We start from the raw sequence: 18,476 nt of genomic DNA on the forward strand, positions 1-18,476 counted from the left end.
TTTGGGAGGTGGACTCGACGGCATTATGGCCTTCTGAAGCCCCTCCCTGCCCTCCCCAGGCCCCACCTCCCAAATCTCCAGGTATTTCTCCACCAGGAGCTGGGAACCCTATTTTTTGGCTTCTCTCCTCTTCCAAACAGTGTCCTCTGTGGCGTTTAATACTTAATCAGTATGCATATTTTTCAATTTTTTTGGTATTGTTTTGGACCGCTGTCACACTAAGTCACTTTCAGTGCACTTTCCAACGGCCTTGAAAGTGGATTGAAAAATGGATTATTTAGTGCAGGGGTGTCAAACATGTGGTCCGGGGGCCAGATCAGGCCCCCAGAGGGCTTCTGTGAGGCCTGCAGTGGAACTGGCTGTCTTCTGCTTCTTCTTCCAGTTCTGCTGCTGCTGCGTCATCGTAGGTTTGCAGCTTACAGAGACACACCTGAACAGCACACTCGCGATCGGGATTGCAACAGCACAGACATTTCGATGCAATAATTCAGAGCAAGAGGTTCAGTTATCAGACACTGTTCAATAAACAAAATATTGCAAGAGTGCTAATGTTTTAGGTGTGTTTTTATTTTAAGTAAACCCATTTGTGTTTGTGTCCTTTATAAAGTTTATATCTCCAGTACCTGGCATTACATTTTATGACACACATGGCCCAGTCCAACAAGGTCTCATTTATGTCAGATCCGGCCCTCATAACAAATGAATTCGACACCCCTGATTTAGTGTGTGTGACCGCAGCCATTGATTGCTAAAGATCCTTATTGCTGTTTCACTTAAACTTGGTGCTGTATACGTGGCACGTGGGCATAAGACGAGTCTCACAGAGATAATTTGTCGGGGCATTTGTATTATACACAGCACAGTTTCCCATGAGCTTCCTACACCGGGGTTTAAGGTGATGTAACTCTCCATACATATCAAGAGTAAAAGGTAAAGGTAAAGTTTCCCTTGCTTGAAAGCCAGTCGAATCCGACTCTAGGGTTGCGGTGCTCATCTCCGTTTCAAAGCGTAGATAAGCCTAAAAGTTTCCGCCTGGGAAGCACGGTTTAAAACCATGCGCACAAATGGTAGCGTATCGTGAGTGGGATGAATGTAAATCCGAAGGGGACATTCAGGTCTTGTTCTCACTGAGGTGCTCTGTCCTGTACGGCTTTGAGCTATGGGGAAAACTGCCTCTCTCACCAAACAGTCCTGTGCACCAAAAAAAAAAAAATCCACACATGCCGAAATCTAGCTTATCAGGGAGAAGGTTTGTAGCCTAGCTAGTTTTCTCTCTGCAGGGATTTTTATTTTTTTTACAGCTGTTATTTAATTCAACCTGTTGCAGTACAGCCCTGACATAGAGTTAACCACCATAGCAAGCAGAAGGTCAGCCAGGGCCGCAGTTTGCAGTCGTGCAAGGAAGAAACATATCCTTAAATTGAGCTTAATTTTTACGGACAGCAGCCAGGGCTCTTAACCAAAGACGATTGTTGAAGCGCAGAAGACACCCTTGAGAGCCACGCAGGAGATAAAGTTTGGTTGCCTTTTCCCCCCTTCCCCTTCTTCCTTCTCTGTTTGGCTTCTAACGGACATATGTAGGCTGAGCTCGCACCTTTTCTTTGTCCGCTTTTTGGTGATGTATGCTGCAAAATACAACTGCAAGAGGCGAGGGGGTGGGGGAACCTTCCTTCCAGCACATTCAGTTTTAGGGGGCTTTCGTATCTTCCCTTCGCTCAAGGTATATTGATGTTTCCGTGTGATTTTCTATCTGAGAGCGGGAGGGGCAGAATTCGCACCGTGAGCTTCTTTTCTTTTCCTGGCTGCTGTTTTGCTTCTTCTTCTTCTCCTTTTAATTCCAAATGATTCGGTAAAAATCTAGAGCGGCTGTTACCCTTTGCTCGGCGTTCGTCGTTTTACTTTTATTTCTCTTGCAACGTAGGGTCAGTAGAACTCTTTCAGTCAGGAAAAAACGGAATGGCGCAAAATGGAGGGAAGCCGCCCGGCCTGCCAGGTGTAATAGGGGGTATCAGTGACTTTTCCTCTCCCTTCTCTCTCACCTTCAGGTCTTCGACACCCGTTCGGACGCCCTCGCGGTTCATGCCATCGGGGTGCTCACCTCCATCATGAGCAGCTCCCCCTCAGCCAAGGTAAGCGGCTCACGTCCGCATGAGGGAACAGTTTGAGTAACGCTACGAGGACGGGAATTGAAAACAAATCAGCCAGTATCATATTGCCCCTGTATAAATCGATGTTGCGTCCTCATTTGGTGTACAGTGTACAGTTCTGGTCACCACACCTCAAAAAGGATATTATAGCATTGGGAAAGGCGCAGAAATGGGCAACTAGGATGATAAAAGGGTTGGAACACTTTCCCTATGAAGAAAGGTTAAAGCGCTTGGGGCTCTTTAGCTTGGAGAAATGACGGCTGAGGGGTGACATGGTCGAGGTTTATAAGATTATGCATGGGATAGAGCAGGTAGGCATTTTCTCCCCTTCTCACAATACAAGAACTTGTGGACACTCCATGAAATTGCTGAGCGGTCGGGTTAGAACAGATAAAAGGAAGTCCTTCTTCACCCAAAGAGTGATGAACACATGGAATTCACTGCCACAGGAGGTGGCGGCGGCTACAAGCATGGATGGCTTCAAGAGGGAATTAGATAGGCATATGGAGCAGAGGTCCATCAGTGGCTCTTAGCCACAAGGTATAGATAGGAACTCTCAGTCTGGGGCAAGTGATGCTCTGTCTTCTTGTTGTTGGGGGGGGGGTCAAGAGTGGGAGGGCTCCTAGTGTCCTGGCCCCACTGCTGGACCTCTTGATGGCACCTGGTATTTTTGTCCACTGTGTGATACAGAGTGTTGAACTGGATGGGCCTTTGGCCTGATCCAACATTGGCATCTCTTATGTTCTTATTCCCAAGGCCCTCAGCCTTTCCTCGTAGGGCTCTGTCTCCAGACCCCTGATCATCCTTTCCCAGGGTCCACCCACAAATCTTCAGGCATTTCAGAACCCAGAGTTGGCAACTGTAGGTAATGGAAGTGCACGGTGCTTTGCAGAAGCGTCTTCTGTCTAATTGTCGTTGGCTGTTGCCCTTTCAGGAGGTGTTCAAAGAACGGATCGGCTACTCCCACTTGTACGAAGTTCTGAAGAGCCAGAGCCAGCCGACCTGGAGGCTCTTGCAGGAACTGCTGAACATGGTGAGGACCGGTTGCTTTCATCTCAGGTCATCTGCAGCCCTGGTCCTCCTGAGGTCAGGAAGGGAGGATGCCTTGAAACTGCAGTTGCCTGGCAACCGGTGGGAGTCAGAGGGCGTGGGCGGCACCATCGAGCAACAGCGGGACGTCACTTCCGGGGAAAACCCAGAGGTGGTGTTAATCAACTCTAAAGGTAAAGCTTCCCCTTGCTCGAAAGCCAGTTGGATCTGACTCTAGGGGGCAGCGCTCATCTCCGTTTCCAAGCCGAAGAGCCAGCGCTGTCCGAAGACGTTTCCGTGGTCATGTGGCTGGCATGACTAAACGCCGAGGTGCACGGAACACTGTTCCCTTCCCACCGAAGCGGTACCTATTTATCTACTTGCAGTTTCTTGCTTTCAAACCGCTAGTTCGGGCAGGAGCTGGGGCCAGGGACGGGAGCTCACTCCGTCACGTGGCACACTCGGGTCTCAAACTGCCGAACTACTGACCTTCCGGTCTGCAGCTCAGCGTCTGAACCTCTGAGCCACTTTCCACTCTAGGAATTGCCAAATTCCCACCCACACCCACCTCAGCTGGCTGGAAGGAGTCTGCCGTCGTGGAGCAGATGGGACTGCAATTTTTAAAAAAGCAAAGAGTGCATTGGAATGCACCACTGACACAAAGTCCCCAGGGGTGCTGGCGGCAGGAGCACATTCCCGTAATTAGCTCTTTGGTCCTGAGAGACTACAGGAAGGAGGAGGAGGAGTTGTCACCAGGGATTGTCAACAGCAGCCGCGAGGCTTCGCAGGTCCCTGTTGCAGACTGGGAAGCTCGCGGCTGCTGTCATCGATCACGTTTCTTCCTGGAGGCCTTGGGCTGCTTTAGGAAGGAAGCGGGCAAGTCCCCACACGGTCGTGAAGCTCACTGAGGAACCCTGAGCCAGTCGGGCTTGAGCCCTCGGGCTTGAGCCCTCGGGCTTCCCTACCTGGCAGGGGCGTTGTGGCAGCAAAATGGGGGGGGGAGAAGCAGGCAGGCAACCTGAGCTCCAAGAAAGAAAGAAAGAAAGAAAGAAAGAAAGAAAGAAAGAAAGAAAGAAAGAAAGAAAGAAAGAAAGAAAGAAAGAAAGAAAGAAAGAAAGAAAGAAAGAAAGGATTTAAGAAGGCATAGGGATAGGAGCAGGGGTCATTTTCTGCGGGAGCGCACAGTAAGGAGCCCAGGGGGCGGGCACATGCAACAAGCCCCACCCCCTGCTCCCAGCAGCCCTCAGTCGGGCCACGAGGAGCAAGAAGCAGCCAGGTAAGTTGCATAGAACCCCCCCATCCCACCTTCAGGCACAAGCTCTCCCTCCTCTGTGAGGGCAGATCTGCACGTTCCCCCCCCCCAATAGCTAACAATCCAAAACAGTCCAGTGGCACCTTTAAGACCAAGTTTTATTCAGGTACAAGCTCTCCCTCCTCTGCGAGAACAGATCTGCACACTCTCCCCCCCCCATAGCTAGCAATCCAAAACAGTCCAGACACACCTTTAAGACCAAGTTTTATTCAGGTACAACCTCTCCCTCCTCTGCGAGGGCAGATCTGCACGTTCCCCCCCCCCCAATAGCTAGCAATCCAAAACAGTCCAGTCGCACCTTTAAGACCAACTTTTATTCAGGTACAAGCTCTCCCTCCTCTGCAAGGACAGATCTGCACACTCCGCCCCCCATAGCTAGCAATCCAAAACAGTCCAGTAGCACCTTTAAGACCAAGTTTTATTCAGGTACAAGCTCTCCCTCCTCTGCGAGGACAGATCTGAATGTCCCCCCCCCAATAGCTAGCAATCCAAAACAGTCCAGTGGAGCCTGAGCTTTGGGTGTTGCCTTCTGACACACTTCCGGTGATGTCAGGGGTGTGTGGCATATGCAAATGAGATGCAAATGAGTTATGCTAATGAGCTCCTGCACCTCTTTTTCTCCGAAATGACCCCTGGGTAGGAGGGAGGGGGAACCCAAGAGCCACTTTGGTGGAGTGGTCAGGGGTGCGGACTCTAATCTGGGAGAACCGGGTTTGACTCCCCACTCCTCCACGTGCAGCTGCTGGGGTGACCTTGGTTCAGTCACAAATTCTCTCAGAGCTATTCTCTCAAGGGCAGTCCTCGAAAGAGCTCTCTCTCAGCCCCACCTGCCTCACAGGGTGTCTGTTGTGGGGAGGGGAAGGGAAAGGAGATTGTAAGTTGCTCTGGGACTCCTTTGGGTAGTGAAGGGCGGGGTATAAATCCAGTCTCCTCCTCCTCTATGCTGTCAGTCTGGAATCCAGGTGGCATCTCAGAAAAAGGAGCAGGAAGACAGTCATAAAACCCTCGACCGTCATTCCTCGGGCGTTATGGGGATGAGGAGTACTGAGAGCCAATCGGGTGTAGTGGATAGAATGGCCGACTCGGACAACCGGGGTTCGAATCCCCAGTCGTTCCAGGGAAGCTCGCTGGGTGACCTTGGGCCCATCGGTCTCTCAACCCAGCCCATCTCACAGGGCTGTTGTTGTTGTTGTGAGAAGGCGGAGGAGCAGATTACGATGTTCTAAGCCCCTTTGAGTCCCAACTGGGGAGAAACGTGGGGTATAAACAAATGAATGCCTCATGCTGATAAACCACGGGATCGATCCGGCCTCGCCTCTTAATCTTGCTCTTCTTAAACCCCAAAGGCGGTCGAAGGGGACCACACCTCTTGCCCCACCCGCCCGATCCGCAACGAACAGCCGCTGCTGATTCTGATCGCGTGGCTTCCGGAGCTGGCGTCGCGGGACCTGCAGGTCTTCCTGTCCGACTGGCTGAAGAAGGTCTGCGACTCCTCCCTCCAGAGCCGCACGACCTGCGTGAAGGCGGGGATGGTCGGCTGCCTGCTGGACGCCCTGTGCGCCGCCGAGCGCCAGCTGGATGCCAAGTGCGCCGAGAACCTCATCGGCCTGCTGCAGGTCCTGGGCGGCCTCTCCATCCGGCCAGGCGAGTTCAAGCAGCTCCTCAAGCTCCTCCGGACCGACCCAGGCAAGGGACCCCATCCGTACACCACCCAAGTCATCCGCGCGCTCTCGGGCATGGCCCGGAAGGACGGGCCGGAGCGAGCCCTGCAGTACTTTGACCTCACCCCCAGCATGGCGGGGATTATGGTGCCTGCTATCCAGAAATGGCCAGGTAGCGGCTTTGCCTTCCACGGCTGGGTGTGCCTCGTGGAGGAGGCGAAGGAGTCTCCCGAGGAAGCTGCCAAGCTGAAGCGGAAGCAGCTGTACAGGTACGGCTATGGAGGCAGGGAGGTGCGCCGTAGGGTAAGGGGGATGCCGTATCGCATGAAGCCCCAAGCTGACGTGTTCCAGGGGGGTTAGTCTGTTGTAGCCAAAATAAGATCCGTAAGGTGTATTGAGTTTATACCTGATCTCTTCTTGGTTCTTACTCTTGGTAAGAGCCAGCTTGGTGTAGTGGTTAAGTGCGCGGACTCTAATCTGGGAGAACCGGGTTTGATTGCCCACCCCTCCACTCGCACCTGCTGGTGTGACCTTGGGTCAGTCACAAGCTCTGGCACGGCTGTCCTTGAAAAAGAGCAGTTTGTGTCAGAGTTCTCTCAGCCCCACCCACCATACAGGGTGTCTGTTGTGGGGAGGGGAAGGGAGAGGAGTTTGTAAGCCGCTCTGAGACTCCAAGTGAAGGGCGGGGTATAAATCCAATCTCTTCTTCTTCTTCTCTTCTCTTCTTAAATTGCAACGTATTCACCAAAAAATTACTTTTAGGATATACCGGACACCACCATGACTCTTTAGCGAAGGACTGAGTAAAGTGTTTAAGTGTTAGCATTGTAACTCACAGGATGCCTCCCTTAAACATTGGCTTTTGATGTGTCCAGTCATCATTCAGTTTTTCCCCGGGAGGAAGTTGTTATTCATATCAGTTCTGTATTAGAATGGAGTGATTTCAGATGCCAAATGACATTAGCAGGTGAATGACAATAGCAAGTGTGATTGGATTCGGTGTGATATGCAGAGGGGTAGTTGGCGTGGAGAAATGAGCATTGGTGATGAGACAGGAAACCTAGGTCTTGATTCAGTCCAGGAGGATGCATTGTCTCAAGTTTCATTGTCAGTAGCAATTCAGCAATCTCTCTTTCTAATCTCCCTTTGAAATTCCTAAGAGAATAACCTAATCCAATCACGCCTGCCATTTTCTTTCACCTTTCTCTACCCCTCAATTTCCCTCCCTCCAGTTTCTTCACAGCCAGCGGGACGGGCTTTGAGGCCTTCTTCACAGCCGACGGGATGCTGGTGGTGGCTGTCTGCACCAAGAAGGAGTACATGACGGTCGCTCTCCCAGAGTTTCCTTTCAATGACAGCGCCTGGGTATGTAGAGCTAGAAAAACCCAACCCAACTGCTAGCTGTACCCCGGCCAGTTCCTTTGCTTGGCTTTATCCTCCTGCTTTAGCAAAGTAGTAGAAGTCACAGGAGTTGTAGTTTCTACTCGCTGGGTATGGCAAGCTCTGTTGTGTTACACTGTCAGTCACAGGCACATGTTAGAGCTGCTGAGCCCCTGGTGAAAGTTCGGTCTTACAATAGAGCTTCCAGCGATTCCTAGACCTACCTTCTGGGGTAGCTCTAGGAATCTCCAGAAATGCTATGATTTTACCATAGAATTTCCAGCGATTCCTAGAGCTACCCTTTGTCACTTCCGGTATGAATTTTGGGTAAGTACAGGATGCTACTTTTTAAAAATACTCCTACAATGCTGTGCCCCCTCCCCAACCTCCTGTCAGCTCGAGTAGGCATTCTCTGTTCATGCTGAAATCTGTAGGCAGTGCAGAAGTTCTTCCAGGGCCAGTTCAAGGTATTTTATAACCCCAGGCAAGGGGTGCCTCTGCTGGGGGGGATCCACAAATGCTTCTGTCTCCTTCCACTTCTTCCAGCATTGCGTCGATATTGTCCACATCACCGGCCGACGGCCCTTCGGCCAGAACCTCGTGAACGTCTACGTGGATGGTCAGCTCCGAAAAATGGCTCAGCTGCGTTTCCCCTCCCTGGGTGAGGTAAGAGCATTTCCTGAAGGGAGATGACCACAGATATTGTATGCGCTATGTGCTGGCAAGTACATTCTGACTTACAGCGACCCTGTGAATTAGTGGCCTTCCAAATGTCACATTGTTAACAGACTCATTCAGTTCTTGCAAACTGAAGGCCCTGGCTTCCCTTATGAAGTTAAGGCATCTCATTGCAGCATCACAAATAAGTAAAATGAGATTTAATATCAGCACAAAGAAGCTGGAAGCTTTCGGGGAGAGATGGATCCATGCCACAGCAGCATTGAAACTACACTGTTTTGACAAAGGTGGACGATAAAGTGGTTTGACTCGCTGGAAGACAGTTTCACGTACTCGGGTAGACGGATGGGGCGACCACCTGACCAACTTTGCTTTGAGCCTCCGAGCGGCGGGTGTTGGATCCCCCAAAATTATGCAGTGCCGAAGCTTACCAAGAAGGGTCTGTTGACTGTCAAAACCATGTGTAGGAGCGTGTAGGGGGATTTTTTTTTCTGGATTCGGGTATAATAAAGCCGAATTTTTTCAGGATTCCCAAATATACCTGAATACCAATACTGATATTCTAGTGGTACCCAAAAAATTTTGGCTCCATTATATCCTATGGGGCCATTGTAATCAATGGCAAAAATCTTCTAACAAGTATTCAGGGGGCTGGGGGAGAGCGGGTTTGAAGTAGAGGCACCAAAGTTGTACCATAGCTGCTGGAGCCTCTCCCCAAACCCCCCCCCCAATTTTGGAAAAGATTGGACCAAGGGGTCCAATTCTAGGGGCATCCAAAAAGGGTGCCCCCGATCCTCCATTGTTTCCTATGGAGATGGGGAAAAGGCAGGCAGCAGTGTCTCCCGGCATTCAGTATTCGGCCGCCAAATCAGCTCAGAGGATCTGATTCGTTATGCCGAATACCCAAAAAATGCCGGAAAAGGGTTTTTTTGAGGGGTTTTTTTTTTCTGGCTCGGCTTTACCGAATGCACACTCCTAACCCTGTCTATCACCTGATCTGGGAGCTTGCAGAACTTTTCCTTTAAGGCTGGGGCCATAGTTTGGTGATCGAGCACACGCTTGGCATGCCATAGTTTCCAGGTTCAATCCCCGGCATCTCCAGTTCAAGGGGAATCAAGTAGAAGACGTTAGGGTGAGTCAGTCCCGGGGCTAAGTAGGCTTGTGGTGTGATTCTGTGCAAGGCAGCTGTGTCAGTTGTGGGGATGGTCCAGAGCCCCATACAGACACACAGAATCTGCCTTCTACTGAATCAGACCCTCGGTCCATTCAGGCCAGTCTTGTCTACTCAGACTGGCAGCGGCTCTCCAGGGACTCAAGCAAAAGTCCTTCACATTATCTCCTACCTGATCCTTTTAATTGGGGAAGCCGGGGATTGGACCTGGGACCTCCTGCAGGCCGAGCAGATGCCTTGCCAGTGAGCCACGGCCCCTCAGAGCCATTTTGGTGTAGTGGTTAGGAGTGCGCGGACCCTAATCTGGGAGAACCGGGTTTGATTCCCCACTCCTCCACTTGCAGCTGCTGGATGACCCTGGGCAAGCTGTAGTTCTGATAAGAGCTGTTCTTGAAAAAAAGCAGTTTCTATCGGTGCTCTCTCAGCCCCACCTACCTCACAGGGTGCCTGTTGTGGGGAGGGGAAGGGAAAGGAGTTTGTAAGCCGATCTGAAACTCCCTTGGGTAGTGAAGGGCGGGGCATAAATCCAATCTCTTCCCTCTTCTTCTCAGTGGCAGAGCACGTGCTTTTCGTGCCCAGTTTCAGTCCCTTCCTCCCTGGCATCTCCTGCAAACAGATATTTTCGGGTAGCAGCTGTCAGGAAGGATCTTTCTCTGCTTGGAGACCCAGGGAAAGCTGCTTGTTAGATTATCCTGAGCTAGATGGATTAATGGCCTAAGTCTGTGTGAGGCAGCTTTCTCGGTTTACTATCTCACCTCAAAGGAGGGTGCCCGCAGTTTTCTCATCTGTTGACCTGCCCTTCAGAAGGCCACCAAATTGTGCTTTGTCTTTCAGCAGAGGCTTCATTTATTTTCCCCCCTTTTTTTCTCTTTTCCCCCCTTCTTTTTCTTTTTTCCCTTTTTTCTCTTCCCCCCTTCCTTTTCTTTTTCTCCCTTCTTTTTTCCCCCCCTTCTTTTTCTTTTTTTTCTCTTCCCCCCTTCTTTTTCTTTTCCCCCTTTTTTTCTCTTTTCCCCCCTTCTTTTTCTTTTTTCTTTTTTTTCTCTTTTGCCATCAAATCAAGCCCCTCGTGGGGCTTGAAGGCAAAGGACGTTCTGAGGTGGCTTGCCATCGCTTGCCTCAGCTCCCGGCCCTGGTATTCCTTGGAGGTCTCCCATCCAAATATTAGCCAGGGCCGGACCTGCTTAGCTTCCGAGATCTGACCGGATCGGGCTAGCCTGGGCTATCCACGCCAGGGCAGCAGAGGCTTCATTTCTTTTTCTTTAGCCAGTTTGGTGTAGTGATTAAGAGCACAAACTCTAATCTGGGAGGACCGGGTTTGATTCCCCCACTCCTCCACTCGCAGCTGCTGGTGTGACATTGGATCAGTCACAAGTTCTTTCAGAGCTGTTCTCTCAAGGGCAGTCCTCGGGAGAGCTCTCTCAGCCCCCCCTACCTCACGGGGTGTCTGTTGTGGGGAGGGGGAGGGAAAGGAGATTGTAAGACGCTCTGAGACTCCTTTGGGTACTGAAGAGCAGGGTATAAATCCAATCGCCTCCTCCTCCTCCTCTTCTTCTTTTTGTAGCCCACCTTTCTCACTGAGACTCAAGGCAAATTACAAAGCACAGAAAGATGGGGGATATGTAATAATTCAGTATAGGACGTTCAATGAACAATGCAGTTGGACTAGGAGTGCAAAAACCGAATGGCAGTACAAGCCATCATGCAAACCGACGCTGTAACACTGTTTCCCATCCTGTGGGTCAGACTCAGGACCCAAAAAGTGGGTCACGAAGCCCCTGAAAGTGGGTTGCAGGCCAGCCCTCCCTCGTGGCTGCCCCGCCCTTTCCGCTGCTGGCTTTTGCAATTTGGAAACCAAGATCTGACCCTGGAAACAGTATCTTCAGTAGTTGGTATTTTTTCTTCACTGCATGCACATGTTGATCTAGTAAAACGTATCCCAATAGTCACGAGTTAGTGAGAGACTTAGGGGGAATTAGAGGGAGTCTGTCTCAGGTAGTGGTGTCACCTCCAAGCATGGACAGCTTCAAGAGGGGACTGGATGAACATCTGGAGCAGAGGTCCACCACTGGCTATTAGGAACATTTCAAAATTTGGGGCTCTTCTCGGTGCAAAAAATCCGCCTAATTCTGTCATCTTTCACGTGAGCTCACGGTAGAGATGTAAAATTTCCGGAAATTTTGAAGCTCGGGACAATAAATCTGTTTTTTTTCCGATTTCCCCCTGAAAAAAAACGGAAATTTTCGGAAAAATTGGAAAAAATGCTACATTAGCACTTCTTTTTCTTTTCCAGATTGAAAGTCATTCTGTTACTTTAGGAACATAAAATATGACTATGGACATATTTACTTGGCATGAAATCATCACAACAAACATATTAAAAATATAGTGTATCCAAACCATTATTACAAACAGAATACCCACCCACATGCAAAAAACAAACTGAAACCTTTTTCTTTTCTCGTGACAATAGCACCTCCTAAAGGAAGAAATGCATCTTGTTCTTGCATCGGAGAGTTCAGTTTGTAACCTAGGACTCGCTTGTCCTCAGTGCACAGAAATTAGATCAATCTGATACCATGCGTATTTTTTAGAAATGATTTGGGAAATATTTGAACACCTTGTCCTAAAATATTTTATTCATCATGTTAAAATGAAACGTTCCATAATCAATTTTTTCCCTTTTCTTTCCCTTTTTCCATTTTTCTAATTTTTCGGAAAAAAACAAAAAAGGCTTTAGGGAAAAAAACGGGGTTTTTTTTCCAAATTGTTCTGGTTTTTTTCCCGGGCTTTCACATCTCTAGCTCACGGTGCCGTAAGCAGATGTCACAATCCGGTTCTCAGTGGCGACTCTGATGACCGGCAAACCAATGGGGGTCAAAGGAGCCATCTCCGTGAGGCTGGGGCACGTAAGGGGATTCTCCCGTTTTAATCCTTGCCCGACATGCTTTGCCAGTTTGGTGTCGTGGTTAAGTGCGCGGGCTCTAATCTGGGAGAACCGGGTTTGATTCCCCACTCCTCCACTTGCACCTGCTGATGTGACCTTGGGTCAGTCACAAGCTCTGGCACAGCTGTCCTTGAAAAAGAGCAGTTTGTGTCAGAGCTCTCTCCGCCCCACCCACCTCACAGGGTGTCTGTTGTGGGAAGGGGAAGGGAAAGGAGTTTGTAAGCTGCTCTGAGACTCCAAGTGAAGAGCGGGGTATAAATCCAATCTCTCTCTCTCTCTCCTTCTCTCCCAGTCCTTCACCTCCTGTTGCATCGGCTCTGCCGGCCACCGGACGACCACCACGACCACCACCAACCTCCCCTCCCCGTGCCACTCACCAGACCTGGCCTTCCCGGCTCACCCTCCCCTGAGCCGCTCCCAGTCCTTCCCAGCCTCTCTGGCGCCGCACGCCTGGATCCCCATTCCGCCTCAGGTCCCCCGGGAAGGTGTGGTTTCCACGACACTCGCCGGGAGCCAGGACACCGAGTGGGGGATGCCCACGTCCCTGGAGGGTCACCTCGGGCCCGTCTCGGTCTTCTACGAAGCGCTCCAGCCCGCTCAAGTGAAGGCGCTCTACTCCTCAGGTAGGTGTCCGAGAGGAACGGAAACAGAGCAGAGAGTGCTCGCAAGGGGGTCGTGGCAGGGGGGCTCCGGGAAAGTGTCAACCCTGTGGGCTGCAGCGATGAAAAAAGGCAAACTCTGTGCTGGGGATTATTTGGAAAGGGATTGGAAATATAACAGTCAACATTGCAATGCCTCTGTATCAGAGCCTTTTTTGTAGAAAAAGCCTAGCAGGAACTCATTAGCATAATAGGCCATACCCAACAGCAGGAACTCATTAGCATATTAGGCCACACCCTGACAGCACAGCTAGGCCGCACCCCCATGTTACAAGAAGTGTGATCATCCAGCCACACCCACCTTTCCCTTCTTATTCTGTTTACCTTGTTTGTTGTCAAAACCCAGGGCTTTTTGCATGTTAGGCCACACACCCCTAATTGTAGCCAATCTGAATGAGTCCCTGCTGTTGGGTGTGGCCTATTATGCTAATGAGTTCCTGCTGGGCGTGGCCAACTCGGGAGCCAGCCAGAACTCCGTTCCTGTGCGTTCCTGCCCAAAAATAGCCCTGCTCTGTATAGATCTATGGTGTGGCCTCAATTGGAGTACAGTGTACAGTTCTGGTCGCCACATCTCAAAAAGGACATTGCAGAGGTGGGAAAGGTACCGAGGAGGGCGACCAAGACGATTCAGGGGTTGGAGCACCTCCCCTATGAGGAGAGGATGGAGAGTCTGGGACTTTTCAATTTAGAAAAGAGACGTCTAAGGGGGGGGACATGATAGAGGTTTATAAAATCATGCATCGGGTGGAGAGAGTTGACCAGAGAGAACCTTTTCTCCCTCTCCCAAAATACTAGACCTCGAGGGTGTCCAATGAAGCTGATGGGCAGTAGGTTCCGGGCGGACAAAAGGAAATACAACTTTACACAGAGAGTGACTGAAATGTGAAATTTGCCACCAGAGGATGTAGGGATGGCCACAGGTGTGCCTGTACCTGCTGGATTTTACTTTCAGCATGTGTATGGGTATGTGCTGTTTTGCCATCACTGAAGGGTGGATCCTGGACATATCTAGATTGCCTTGGTCTGGGGGCCACCAAAATCAGGCTTCTCTTCCACTCCCCCCACACATGTTTAGTTGCCATGGAGAGCCAGCTTGGTGTAGCGGTTAAGTGTGCAGACTCCAGGTTTGATTCCCCACTCCTCCACATGCAGCTGCTGGGTGACCTTGGGTCAGTCACGAGTTCTCTCAGAGCTGTTCTCTCCAGGGCAGTCCTCAAAAGAGAGCTCTCTCAGCCCCGCCTACCTCACAGGGTGTCTGTTGTGGGGAGGGGGAGGGGAGTGAAGGGCAGGGGGTATAAATCCAGTCTCTTCATCAATCTCTTCTAGTGTTTTGCCCGCACTGTTTTCTGATGCTGTAATCGCAGATGGGTAGCATCGTTGGTTGAATGTCCCTGTCCCAACCTTTTTGAGCCTGCAGGCACCTTTGGGATCCTGACACGGTGTGGAGGGCTCAGCCGCAAAATGGCTGCTGCAGGAGGCAGGGCCGACCACAAAATGGCTTCTGCTGCCGATCTTCAGTCACATAGCAACTGGGATGGCTGTTGCTGCCAAGGCAGCATTTTAAAAAATCTGCACAGCCAATCCAATCTCCAGGGGCCAGTCAGCAATCTCCAAGGGCCAGTCAGCCCCATCCAGCCCCGCCCACATTCTAAAAACAGTCCGCAGGCGCCAGAAAGGTTTTCAGCAGGTCCCAGTGTTGGGGATAGGGTTGCCAACCCCCCCGGTTTGCCAGGGGTCCCCCGTTTTTTGGGGGGGTTCTACCCGCCGCCGGCCAGATGGCTGGCGGGGGAAGCCCCAACAGCCACCCCCACCCCTCTCTCTCCCTTTAAGTGTGTGGAACCCGTGTTTCCTCCCAAGGAAATGCCAAGCTTCGTGCTCTTAAAAGAGAAACGCAGCTGCTCTTAAAGGAGAAACGCCGGCTCCTGCTTGCAAGGAAATGCCAGCTTCGTGCTCTTAAAAGGGAAATGCGGCTGCTCTTAAAGGGGAAACGCCAGCTCCTGCATTTAAAAGGGAACTGCCGTTTCTGGAGATCTGATGCACGGGTGGGTGGGGAGGCCGGTGGACGTCCCCAACATGACGTTTTCACGTTGGGGATGCCCCGCCCCCTCCCGGAATGCCCCCAAAGTCCCCCGCTGGGGGTGGAAGATGGACTTGGCAACCCTAGCTGGGGACCCCTGTTTTATGCTGCCTGACTGAATTGAATAGTTTTAAATATGCTGCCTTCATTCACTGTGTGAACAATGGCATGAATGAAGTTAAGAAATGAAATAAATAGTGCGAAGTGAACATCCTCGCATTCAGAGCAAATCTAGGTCTTTATACATGAGACCAACTCTTGCTTCTTGCAGTGCGTGCGTGAAAACAGCCTTGTTTCCTTCCCTTTCCCCCCCCTCCCCCACCCCTTGCAGGACCAAATGTTACATCTCCGTTTAAGCCGGAAGGGGATTTCCTGGAGTTCAGCAGCAAACTCCTCCTGTATTACACACCACAGGTATGACCGGATCGCCTTCAGCTGTCTATTTTCTGGAGAGGCTGTGTTTGGTCAGTGCGTATAACACCTACCCTGCGGCAGCTGCACTGGCGCCAACGCTGCGGAATCTTGTGAGCAAAAACTCTACTTTGTGAGCTCCTGGCATTAAAGTTTTCAGCCGGCGACTTGGCTGCTGCATCAATTAGTTTGCTCCGGAGCCCTCCTTCCTGAGCAGAGACAGAAATGTGTGAGCCGGAGGCTAAAAAACTGTGAGCTAGCTCACACTAACTCAGCTTAGAGGGAACACTGCTCTGGAGCCATCCTTCCTGAGCGGAGACAGAAAGGTGCGAGCCGGAGGCTAAAAAATTGTGAGCTAGCTCACACTAACTCAGCTTAGAGGGAACACTGCTCTGGAGCCATCCTTCCTGAGCGAAGACAAAAAGGTGCGAGCCGGAGGCTAAAAAACTGTGAGCTAGCTCACACTAACTCAGCTTAGAGGGAACACTGCTCTGGAGCCATCCTTCCTGAGCGGAGACAGAAAGGTGCGAGCCGGAGGCTAAATAATTGTGAGCTAGCTCACACTAACTCAGCTTAGAGGGAACACTGCTCTGGAGCCATCCTTCCTGAGCAGAGACAGAAATGTATGAGCCGGAGGCTAAAAAACTGTGAGCTAGCTCACACTAACTCAGCTTAGAGGGAACACTGCTCTGGAGCCATCCTTCCTGAGCGGAGACAGAAAGGTGCGAGCCGGAGGCTAAAAAACTGTGAGCTAGCTCACACTAACTCAGCTTAGAGGGAACACTGCTCTGGAGCCATCCTTCCTGAGCGGAGACAGAAAGGTGCGAGCCGGAGGCTAAAAAACTGTGAGCTAGCTCACACTAACTCAGCTTAGAGGGAACACTGCTCTGGAGCCATCCTTCCTGAGCGGAGACAGAAAGGTGCGAGCCGGAGGCTAAATAATTGTGAGCTAGCTCACACTAACTCAGCTTAGAGGGAACACTGCTCTGGAGCCATCCTTCCTGAGCGGAGACAGAAAGGTGCGAGCCGGAGGCTAAAAAAACTGTGAGCTAGCTCACACTAACTGAGCTTAGAGGGAACACTGCTCTGGAGCCATCCTTCCTGAGCGGAGACAGAAAGGTGCGAGCCGGAGGCTAAAAAACTGTGAGCTAGCTCACACTAACTCAGCTTAGAGGGAACACTGCTCTGGAGCCCTCCTTCCTGAGCGGAGACAGAAATGTGCGAGCCGGAGGCTAAAAAACTGTGAGCTAGCTCACACTAACTCAGCTTAGAGGGAACACTGCTCTGGAGCCATCCTTCCTGAGCAGAGACAGAAATGTATGAGCCGGAGGCTAAAAAACTGTGAGCTAGCTCACACTAACTCAGGTTAGAGGGAACACTGGTTGGCATTTACCTTTAAAGCCCGAAATGGCCTGGGACCCTCATATCTTCAGGACCGCCTCTCCCGGCATGATCCTCCCTGTCTTCTCTGATCTTCATCTCAGCGTTTATTGGCGGTCCCTGGTCCAAGAACTGTCCACCTTGGGTCAACAAGGGTAAAGGCCTTCTCAGTGGTGGCCCCCATCCTGTGGAACCAGCTGCCCAAACAGATGCGTGCCTTGCAGGACCTCCCTCAGTTCTGCAGGGCACGTAAGGCTGCTCTATTTGGGGCAGCCTTTGGGTGATTGTGATCCGCCAGGCAGCTGGTCTGCTTCAAAGGAGTCTTCCCCATCCACGCGTCCTCCCCTGCTCGATAGTGGATAGATTTTGATGGGGATAGATTTTTAATCCTTTTATATTTTTTCAAGTTTATTTGTTGCATCTTTTGAGTTGTTTTTCTCGGGTGTGCTTTATCTGCTGTTGGCCTCCCCCCCCCTCCCCTGAGTCCCATTCGGGGGGGGGGGAGTGGGATATCAGTCTGAGAAATGAATAAGAAATACGCAAATAAATGGCCTGTCCGGTCAGAATCTTGTCGATTTCAGGCAGTGCATTCTCTGAGGTCCCCAGTTGTCAAAGGAAATCTACAATGACGTGAATTGATATCAGTCTAAAATAGCAATAACATCAAACAGAGCAGAGGCAGATTAAATAACAGCCAAATCAAAGAGGAACCCAAATTCAATCTCACATCAAATCCTCGCTGGAACAAAACTGTCTTTGTAAAAGGTAAAGGTAAAGGTTCCCTGGCTCGAAAGCCAGTCGAATCCGACTCTAGGGTTGTGGTGCTCATCTCCGTTTCCAAGCCGAAGAGCCAGCGCTGTCCGAAGATGTTTCCGTGGTCATGGGGCAGGCATGACTAAGCACCAAGGCGCACGGAACGCTGTGACCTTCCCACCGAAGTGGTCCCTGTTTGTCTACTTGCAATGTCTTGCTTTCGAACTGCTTGGTTGGCAGGAGCTGGAACTAGAGATGGGAGCTCACTCCGTCATGCGGCACGCTCGGGTCTTGAACTGCTGAACTACCGACCTTCCACAGCCTGCAGTTCAGCGCCTTAACCACTTGAGCCACCGCAGCTCTTTGGGTGCTGTCTAAAAGCCAGCAAGCGAGGAGCAGGGAGATCTGCTGGGGGTGGGTTGCATAATTTTGGTGCCAGTACTTGTTTGGTGCAGTGGTTAGGAGCACAGACTCTAATCTGGGAGAACCAGGTTTGATTCCCCCACTCCTTCACGCACAGCTGCTGGTGTGACCTTGGGTCAGTCACAAGTTCTCTCAGAGCTGTTCTCTCAAGGGCAGTCCTCGAAAGAGCTCTCTCAGCCCTGCCTACCTCACAGGGTGTCCGTTGTGGGGAGGGGAAGGGAAAGGAGTTTGTAAGCCGCTCCGAGACTCCTTTGGGTAGTGAAGGGCAGGGTATAAATCCAATCTCCTCTTCCACCTCTTCTTCCACCTCTTCTTCTTCTTCCTCCTCCTCCTCCTCTTCTTCTTCTTCTTCTTCTTCTTGTCTCACAGAACCTCCAGCAGCCGGGGGAACTTGCGGCAAAGCTGCAAAGGAAGGTCTTAGAGAACGGGGGACTTCAGCTCTCCAAGTATC

At 51.0% G+C, this 18,476-nt stretch overlaps 1 protein-coding gene across 1 annotated transcript in view; it reads left to right on the forward strand.

Annotated features, from left to right (window-relative positions):
* Positions 1–18,476, forward strand: part of NBEAL2 (neurobeachin like 2) — a 176,406-nt gene that overhangs the window by 87,608 nt on the left and 70,322 nt on the right. The window contains exons 11-17 of the mRNA XM_015407333.1: positions 2,046–2,129; positions 3,082–3,180; positions 5,835–6,418; positions 7,382–7,514; positions 8,076–8,195; positions 12,615–12,945; positions 15,390–15,472. Coding sequence (XP_015262819.1) covers positions 2,046–2,129; positions 3,082–3,180; positions 5,835–6,418; positions 7,382–7,514; positions 8,076–8,195; positions 12,615–12,945; positions 15,390–15,472 — 1,434 coding nt within the window. The remainder of the gene's footprint in view (positions 1–2,045; positions 2,130–3,081; positions 3,181–5,834; positions 6,419–7,381; positions 7,515–8,075; positions 8,196–12,614; positions 12,946–15,389; positions 15,473–18,476) is intronic.

Source organism: Gekko japonicus, unplaced genomic scaffold (genome assembly GCF_001447785.1).
Source record: "Gekko japonicus isolate JY-2015 unplaced genomic scaffold, Gekko_japonicus_V1.1 scaffold2770, whole genome shotgun sequence".
Lineage (NCBI taxonomy): Eukaryota > Metazoa > Chordata > Lepidosauria > Squamata > Gekkonidae > Gekko > Gekko japonicus.